General features: G+C 39.3%; 7 protein-coding genes across 7 annotated transcripts; 5 read left to right on the forward strand and 2 right to left on the reverse strand.

Annotated features, from left to right (window-relative positions):
* Nucleotides 1-566: 566 nt before the first annotated feature.
* On the reverse strand, nt 567-1,827 carry JH06_4550 (hypothetical protein; the record flags this gene model as incomplete). Its single annotated transcript, XM_014669968.1, has 3 exons — nt 567-580; nt 606-1,682; nt 1,713-1,827. 3 exons carry the CDS (start codon nt 1,825-1,827, stop codon nt 567-569), a joined length of 1,206 nt encoding a protein of 401 aa, XP_014525454.1.
* A 239-nt stretch (nt 1,828-2,066) lies between these two features.
* On the forward strand, nt 2,067-4,008 carry JH06_4551 (DNA-directed RNA polymerase III subunit RPC3; the record flags this gene model as incomplete). The annotated part of the gene is made up of 11 exons (XM_014669969.1): nt 2,067-2,126; nt 2,158-2,256; nt 2,292-2,387; nt 2,418-2,495; nt 2,526-2,920; nt 2,951-3,095; nt 3,125-3,325; nt 3,358-3,465; nt 3,496-3,609; nt 3,640-3,837; nt 3,865-4,008. 11 exons carry the CDS (start codon nt 2,067-2,069, stop codon nt 4,006-4,008), a joined length of 1,638 nt encoding a protein of 545 aa, XP_014525455.1.
* Nucleotides 4,009-4,692: 684 nt separating this feature from the next.
* On the forward strand, nt 4,693-5,480 carry JH06_4552 (2 3-bisphosphoglycerate-independent phosphoglycerate mutase; the record flags this gene model as incomplete). The annotated part of the gene is made up of 4 exons (XM_014669970.1): nt 4,693-4,848; nt 4,881-5,098; nt 5,129-5,233; nt 5,264-5,480. The coding sequence occupies 4 exons, from the start codon at nt 4,693-4,695 to the stop codon at nt 5,478-5,480; spliced, it is 696 nt and encodes a 231-aa protein (XP_014525456.1).
* Nucleotides 5,481-5,521: 41 nt separating this feature from the next.
* JH06_4553 (phosphoglyceromutase) lies at nt 5,522-6,444 on the forward strand (the record flags this gene model as incomplete). Its single annotated transcript, XM_014669971.1, is given in 5 exon segments — nt 5,522-5,590; nt 5,603-5,728; nt 5,760-5,893; nt 5,925-6,060; nt 6,106-6,444. The coding sequence occupies 5 exon segments, from the start codon at nt 5,522-5,524 to the stop codon at nt 6,442-6,444; spliced, it is 804 nt and encodes a 267-aa protein (XP_014525457.1).
* Nucleotides 6,445-6,560: 116 nt separating this feature from the next.
* JH06_4554 (RNAse IIi regulator) lies at nt 6,561-7,407 on the reverse strand (the record flags this gene model as incomplete). The annotated part of the gene is made up of 6 exons (XM_014669972.1): nt 6,561-6,861; nt 6,892-6,958; nt 7,001-7,039; nt 7,070-7,196; nt 7,228-7,287; nt 7,333-7,407. The coding sequence occupies 6 exons, from the start codon at nt 7,405-7,407 to the stop codon at nt 6,561-6,563; spliced, it is 669 nt and encodes a 222-aa protein (XP_014525458.1).
* Nucleotides 7,408-7,424: 17 nt separating this feature from the next.
* On the forward strand, nt 7,425-7,998 carry JH06_4555 (hypothetical protein; the record flags this gene model as incomplete). The annotated part of the gene is made up of 2 exons (XM_014669973.1): nt 7,425-7,666; nt 7,701-7,998. 2 exons carry the CDS (start codon nt 7,425-7,427, stop codon nt 7,996-7,998), a joined length of 540 nt encoding a protein of 179 aa, XP_014525459.1.
* Nucleotides 7,999-8,195: 197 nt separating this feature from the next.
* JH06_4556 (60S ribosomal protein) lies at nt 8,196-8,426 on the forward strand (the record flags this gene model as incomplete). Its single annotated transcript, XM_014669974.1, is given in 3 exon segments — nt 8,196-8,214; nt 8,229-8,245; nt 8,259-8,426. Coding segments are annotated over 3 exon segments (204 nt in total), but the record flags the coding sequence as incomplete, so codon positions are not given.

Raw genomic sequence — 8,426 nt, forward strand, 5'->3', positions numbered from 1 at the left:
AAAGAAAGATATCTGATTGATCCAACTCTGATCTCCATTAGTAAACAAATATGTCAGATTCACAGGAACTGCAATACTCTTCCAGTTTGAGTATCCTCCTATGAATGCATTCTTGGCTGCATATGCTGAATTTGTTTGTAAAGGTTGATCACTAGCAATACCATCATAATCACGTAGAAGAATCTCTGCTGGAACAGTCTTCAATTTCAAATCAAAATCAATCATATCTGTTGGTGAGGTTGATGATGTTCGTGTCAAACACACACATATCACATTTGTTCCTTTCGATATCATATCTGAAGGAACTGTTGTTCGAATTGAAGTCAGATTTCGAGAAGCCATATCAACATCTGATATCTGAACACCATTCAAGAATACAGTCACTCGATCATGACCTTTGATTGTTACATGAACAATAGATACTTGAGAGATATCATCGACAGAGAATTGTTTTCGGAAATACACAGTAGAATGAGAGAATGATCCCCAACTTCCTGTTTTTCCTTCTTTCCAATTCTTATCACGATACTTCTTCATATTCCAATTCTTATCAGGATTATCACTTATCAAATACTTGAGACTACTTCCAAAAGGAATATCATCACCCAAAGTAATCATTTGTACTTGAGAATCTCCCTTCACATTCCATATCATCATATCATTGACATCATCATATTCATCGAGGAAGTACATTTCATATTCTCCTGAATCTTCACCTCTTGTTACATTGACATAGTATCTTCCAGGATCCAAACATAGGGCTTTCTTATACTCACCATTCATCCAATCCGTGAATACAAGATTCTGATTGATATCATAGATATAGATATAATCGAATTTTCCATTAGGACGACTGATATGAAGATAAGAAAGCTGAGAAGGACATTGATTAATGTAGAACTTCAACACAACCTCAGAACTGCCTTTCTCATTCGATGCTCTCATTGTGAAAGTGTGTACTCCGTATGGTAACTGTCCTCTTAGTTCCTGATCAATATCATCCCATTGTATATCTGAACTAGATGGTTCAATGATAACTGGATAGTAATGATCTGAGATAGGAATCGAAAGCGCGAAATAGTTCTTAGCCAAGCCTACCATATACTCTGGAGCAGTGATCACAGGAACTCCTGAAGAATGATAAGAGAGTGTGCTCTGGGATGACTCATGTGCGTTCACAACAGCTCGCATCAGAAGGAGCTCATCTTCACCATAAATAGCAACTGTACACCCATTAGTTATAGCATAGGGACAACACGTAGTAACATCCATATCATCTTCATACAAACACAAATCTCTAGGGACCCAAACAGTCACATTCCGAAGAAAGGTGGAGTGATAATTGATTGTCAGAAATGGAGTTCCTACATGGTTGACATGATAATAGAAACCAGAGGGACAAGTAATCACATCCAAACTGAACGAAGCACTAACAACCACTGTTGATTCCTGTGAGATATTGTATGCTTTCACCTCTTGGATACTTTGTGGATATCCACTAATCGTCAGAGCACTTGAATCAAATTCTATTCCCCTAGGAAGGGCTGGAGTAATATGCCATTTTCCACCTGGTACAGTACTTGATACATGGTAAACAACATAATCGTCTCCTGCAATGAAGTGGAGTTGAGTAGTCACTTGACCCTTATCGTCAGTGATGGTTATCGATTCATCATTAGAAGCTAAAGGTCAATCGAACCTAGAAAGACTACTTCGTAAAACCGAATCTGCATTCGCAACAACAAGCAGAAACAAGTAACCTACAATATTACCACCTGGAAACCATGTCTTACGTAGCAGTATGAGGAGTGGATGGTAGAAAGACATCGAAATGGTTAAGTACTAACATTACAATAATTCCGCGGGGATCCGTCATTACTTGTTTCTAGTGTTTCCACAGTTTCCCTATAGAAAGTATGTCAATTCCATTATACTCCCAGTTGTAACAAATAACAATCAGGTTGGATTAATCCATATAACCAAAATAGGGAGAATATTGCTTTTCCATTTCTGTAATAATTATGCAATGACAAAAAATTAGCATATTTGTCATCTCTAATTCTGTAATGTCTACAAAGGATTTGGCCTTACGAATTGTCAAGGACCAATTTGGAATTCTTGCAGAAGTACTATTAGTGCGGTTTGCCTGATCTCTAGGAAGTATGTCGGTTTGTCTCGAACAGAGGTCACCCAAGTTTTCCAGAGATTACAAAAGATGCAAAGGAAGTCTTTAATGAGAAAGTGAATGAGATGAAAGTGAGTTTCGCGAAAACGTGGTCTCTGATCCATAGATTTCTGCTTGTGTTCTCTCCCTTTGCCTTCATTCAATTCTGGTTCCGATTATCCCCAGTCTTGATTGTAAGAAGATCATTTCGACTCGTTATTCTGTATCATTAATGATTGCTCTTCACTTTTAGTTTGATGCCAAAGCAGCATTGTATCGTCTTCGCTTGGGCGCTTGCATTCAGTATATCAAAGAAGAAATAGGAGATGAGGTCTTTTAGTGTAATGGAAATGATTATTAGTGTGCAAGTATTGCAACAGAACTCAGTATTCGAGGAGCGGCCACCATCGAAGATGTCATAACAAGTGTTCAAGAATCGTATCCAGACATCTACACAAGAGCATCTCTTTCCCGAGCAGCCGATATTCTTATCATGCGTCATCTTGTATGTCAGAAAACAGACATAGCAACCTATGCTTCTCAACAAAACTCCACTCCATCCTCTGATACTCCTCGTCGTGTTTCATCTTCGCGAGGTCGTGGTCGTGGTCGAGGTCGAGGCCGAGGTCGAGGCCGTTCTGTGGGAGCAGGTGAAGGTGATCGTGAAATAGATTTAGATATTGCAGCAGAGAAGAAGAGAGCTCGTAGTTTGGGTGATCAGATTCTGGAAATGCAGGCAAAGAAAGCAAAAATGGAGTAAGAATGATCAATTGATATGATAATTAGCGAGGAAGTTAAGAAAGCGAAAGAGGAAGCTAGTGAAATGTCCGCAGTAGAAGCCGAGCGTTCATTGAAATTATTCTGTTTGAATTTGGAACAATACACATGCATCATGAGAGATGAGACAATTATTCGCTTTGTGAGTGAACGTGTATGAGAATAGTATGGAATTCAGGATAGTTCAATCCGACCACTGCAAAGGTGATGGCTACGATTCTATCGATGAATGGAATGACCAAATCTGCCAGAGTTGAAAAAGGTGGTGTCTTCAGTGGTCATCAAATCTATGCACGATTGGAGGATAAGTCTGCAATGACATGGTCTTTGTTTCTTCGTCATTTGAAAGTACTCTCTTCTGATCAGTTGAGTTGCTTGACAGTGGTAAATCGTGGAATTGAGGATATGATGAATAGGTAACAGCTTGTAATTCAGCCATTGATGCAACAGGTGGAGAATACAGACTGAACTATCGAGGTGTGATTTCTCGAATTGTAGAAGATACAGTAGCATGCTTCATTGATGTCGATATGAGAGAGTGAGATAATCCTTAGAAACGCTATACATATCTGTGTTCATCAATATTTAGAGCTTTATTGAAGCATAAGAAGTTAGAAGAACAACAAGTGGCAATGTTATGTTTACTACCTGAGAAAGAGTGTCGAACTGTAGTTGAAGTGTTCTAACATTATTTGTAGTCATTGTTTTCGTTATTAAGTGAACGGCTGATTCGTTCTCAAGAAGTGCCTCGGAAACCTGATCGAAATACACAGTCTACAATATATCTGTTTACAGCTGATTTGGAATATTCTGTGAATGCTATGATCGATTTTATTTATGTGATTATCCTGAATCTTCGTTCACGTCAGAAAGATGTTGTTATGAAGAAAGCTGTCGTTTTGGATTCGGATACTTATGTGTAGACGCTGTATGAAGTTCAACGACGTGGTAATCTGAGCGATAAGCAGAAAGAACAGATGAATCGGATGGAGAATGGTCTTCGATGCATGGATATGTCAATTTTGAAGCTAGACCAGACTCTAGCTATTCTACGAGATATGTATTAGTCTTTTGATGTGTTTGTTGTTCATCCGCATTCATTCTTATGGAAGAGGGTACAAGACCACAGATCCAGGTATATTTCGTGAGTAATACAGTCTAATGGAATAGAAACTGCAAAAGGAAGACATTGAGAGTGCCTTTTCGTTAGTACTTGATAACTCGTTATCAACTGCTGGAGTTACACTGGCAGGTTTGTTACAACAGTATTGATCTAATAGGATAGAGTTAACGATGGAGTACAAACACTTGGATGAAATGACAAAACTAATGATTCTCAAGTTGCGAGATATTCATCAGCAATTGACAACAGAAGGAAAAGAATGGTTTGGAAAGAGAGAAGAGATTTGTTTGTGTTTTGTGTTTTTATGATTTGGTAGTGGACAGTTTGCACCCATTCTTTGCGGATGTAGAATCATTACGAGATAATTCAGAGTCATTGTTGAAAATGCTGAAGAAAGTCGATGCATACACAAAAAGCCTTGAGACCAGAGCAAATCAATTGTTCTAATTGCTATAGAATCCGTTGTGCGCTATTATGGCTTGTTTGTTGGAATGAAATCTCTCTATGTTTCTTTGCAGGAGAGTAGAATTGGACGCGTGACCCTCTCTCTGGTTTGTGATGTCCTCACCCTGTCAAAGCATTGGGATCCCACATCCTTACTCATAGAAAGAGAATAGAGAGTCCAAAAATGAGTGGAAAGGTTTGCTTGTTGATGCTGGAGGGAATCGGGGTAAGTGACGATGAGACTCGCAATGCTGTTCGTTTGGGAAAGATGGAGTTCTTAGAATCTCTGAAGACAGAGGAGAAGACTCTCTATTATGAATTGGAAGCAAATGGAGAAAAGGTAGGAAGTGGGTGTTGTTGTGAACGGCAAAGGTTGGAGTTCCCGATGGCGTTCCTGGAAACAATGGAATTGGTGTTCTTGTAATTGGAACTGGAAAACGTCAATATCGTAACATTCTACGTATTTCGCAGATGATCGCTGATGGATCTCTCCAGAAGAATGAAGTTTTGTGTAAAGTCCTTCAGGATACAAAGGAGGGAAATGGGAGACTCCACTTGATTGGATGTCTGACGAATTCCCAAGAAGAAGCGTTTGTTCTTTTGGGATGAATCATGGATAGGGAGATGGGTCACTTGTATGCTCTAATGGATTATGCGAAAGAAGCAGGAGTAGAGCATTGTTTCGTTCACGGTATTTTGGATGGAGAAGATGCTCCAACTGGAGTGTATGCATAGAAACATAATATAAGGACTAGAGGATTGGATATGGCCAAAGAATTGGAAGATCGTATCGAAGAGAAGGAGTATGGTCGTATTGGTTCAATAGCAGGTCGATCAGGTATTTTAGACATTAAGGATTCTCTGGCTACATTGGAAAAATACTTCAAAACTCTTGCTTTTGGTGAGAATCTGGTGACATTAGCAGCCTCTGAATATATTCAGATTCGTTATGACATATCCAATATTTCTTAATTGAAGCTTCGCTTAACTTCCAGCAATTAGAAGAAGATAGCATGGTCCAACCTGCTAGTCTGGATGAAGATGCTGTTCTTCGTGATGGTGATGTGATGATCAGTATGATGGTTGATTGGTAGCATGTCTTGTTCTTCAATGTGCGTACTGGAGATACGGCAGTTCTCATGCATACTCTTCTCTTCTGTGATACATCAATCCCATCTACAGAAGAATCTAAGAAGATGATGGAATCACTTCCTTTTATGGTATTCCAGAAATCTAGATGATTACAGATAGGCGACTGTTGCCAAACCTAATATCTCTGTTGCCTCTCTGGTTCAATATGATGACTCTTCCGATTGTCCTATTATGGTTCCTCCACTGCCTATTCAGAAGACATTTGTACGTGTTCTAGGTGAAGCAGGCAAGAAGTGAGGATTTAGTGATTATTGATAATCATAGACAGTTGCGCATGTCGGAAGAGAGTCGTTTCACACACATCCGTTTCCTGCTGAATGGAGCAGGAGATGTCTCTGTACCTGGAGATGATGCTGTGATGGTGCATGATAAGAGTGGTGAACACACACGTGAGACAATTGTTGGTTCAATGGATGTGAGAAAGTCTGATAAGAATGATAACTAGGCAATTGCAAATATGATCAGTAATGCATTACAGACTGGTTATTATGATGTTATCACCACCATGTTATCTGCTGCTGGAATTGCTGCAAGTAGTAAGAGTGTGGAGTTAACAGCTGATATGTGTGGACAAGTTGATCGTGTTGTAAAGCGTATTGCTGAGGAAGCTGAGAAGGACGGTTATTCAGTTGTTATTGTGGGAACCCATTCGGAAGCTACTCATGTTCCTGAAAAGGATGATGAACGAGGTCCTTGTAATAATGTTCCTTGTTTTATTCGTCCTTGTGAGGGAGTTACCTTTGAAAAGCAAGAATGTAAGGTTGATGGAAAGATGAGAGCGTAGTGCCATTTTATTCATTGGAGAATGTTGCAGCAACATGTCTGAAGATTGTAGGGGTTGAGCCATGTGAACAAATGGAGCCTGCTTTGGTTTAGAATCGATTTGTTGTAACAATCACTTCATTCCATTTCCTTTAAACATTCTTCTAGCGCCTTCTTCATTACCTCTGTATCCGAATCCTTGTGAGTACACAGAATCACTCTCTCAAAAGGGTAATCGTGCTCTTTCAGTATTTGAACAATGGTTCGCACTTCCACTTTACTTGCATCTTCAATAGGATAACGGTGAGCTCGGGTGGCTAAGCAAGGAAAGGCAATAGAATGAATATCCTTTGACATGCAGAGATTCATTACAGCCGTGTAACAGTCCTTGAGTAACCGTTCTTCTTCTTCTGTGGGACGATAATGCTTGTAGGAGACACTATCCATTAATTCAGGGATCTACTAATACTTTGGCGATGCAGCATGAATCACATAGTCACATGGAAGGGCAAAGCCGCTTCCTATTACAGCTGAACCTACAGAACATTTCTTCAATCGCGAATAATCATTCACAATACCATGTCCTCCGTATTTGTTAATCACATTCGTCACACCCTCTAGACATCAAACATCCTGTTTTCCTCCACTTGGTTTTGAAAAGTCACTATTTACATCATTGACAATACATTGAACTTTCAAACTCGTTATATCTCCTTGCCACAGACTCAATACACTAGCAAGTTTACTAGTACCGAATGCAGGAATGTCGGCAAGCTACATATAACACATTAGAAATTTCATTTACGTTTACAAGTGTCCGGGTAGCAGCTTTGGTTGCCATATGTTCCACACCTAAACTGACTTTCTAAACAAGAGTTAGATCTCTCTATTACAGAACAGATAGACTTACTGATCGATTAACTCGATATATGATGAAAACAGGACGAATACTCGCTTCCACGGGGATTTCGATATAGTGACTCATTAATCATATGCACATAAATGGCATCTCTTTATCAAGTACCCGAACGACCAACTCCTAAATACTACAAATCTTACTTTTCTAGTTTTCATGATCAGTTGGAAGCATTGAAGGATTCAACAACAGTATATGTGGGTAATTTAGCATTTACAACTCCCGAAGATCGTGTTTATGATATGTTTAGTCGTTGTGGAAGTGTTCAAAAGGTGATTATGGGAGTGAACCGCTTAGATTTGACTCAATGTGGATTCTGCTTTGTTATGTGAGGATTTCTGTCTCAACAAATCATTTTGTAGATTTGATACTCATGAAGCGGCCCAATTATCTGTTGATTATCTCAGTGGCTTGAAATTAGATGGACAAACAATTCGAGTGGAAATGGATTGGGGTTATAGTGATGGTCGTCAGTATGGGCGAGCAAGCAATGGAGGTCAGATGAGACATTATATTAACGATATTAAGAACAGTGGAAAGAATTATAGCATTCGGTACTCCAATCATAATGACCGTCGGGGTTATCATGATAATCGTGACTATTATCGCAAACGAGACCGAGAGGGAGCGGATCGAGAGGATAAACGAAGAAGATACTAGAAATGTTTGTTTTGGATAAGACGATGATATTCATTGTTTTGTTGAATTGGTAGAGTATTATCTACAAGAATCGATAGCAATAGGATTTTGAATTGAAATGTCCTAAAGATATAATTAGTAATCTGATTCAATAGGGATCTTTTGAATCAGGGTCTTTTCTTATTCCATTCAGACTTTCCACACATCAACAACACTCTATGGGTCGTGTGATTCGAGGTGAGTATTTGTAGAATCAAATGAGTTCAAAGTTGAGTTGATAGAATGAGTTTTGTGTAAAGGAGGTACTAACGAGTCGTGTAGGTCAGCGTAAAGGAGCAAAGGGAGCAGTATTCCAAGCTCATACTCATCTTCGTAAGGGAGTTCCTCAATTCCGTGCTCTTGACTATTCGGAGCGTGAGGGTTACATCAAGGGAGTGGTTCGTGAGATT

The sequence above is a fragment of the Blastocystis sp. subtype 4 genome (genome assembly GCF_000743755.1).
Source record: "Blastocystis sp. subtype 4 strain WR1 chromosome Unknown seqid_0361, whole genome shotgun sequence".
NCBI classification, from domain to species: Eukaryota; class Bigyra; order Opalinata; family Blastocystidae; genus Blastocystis; species Blastocystis sp. subtype 4.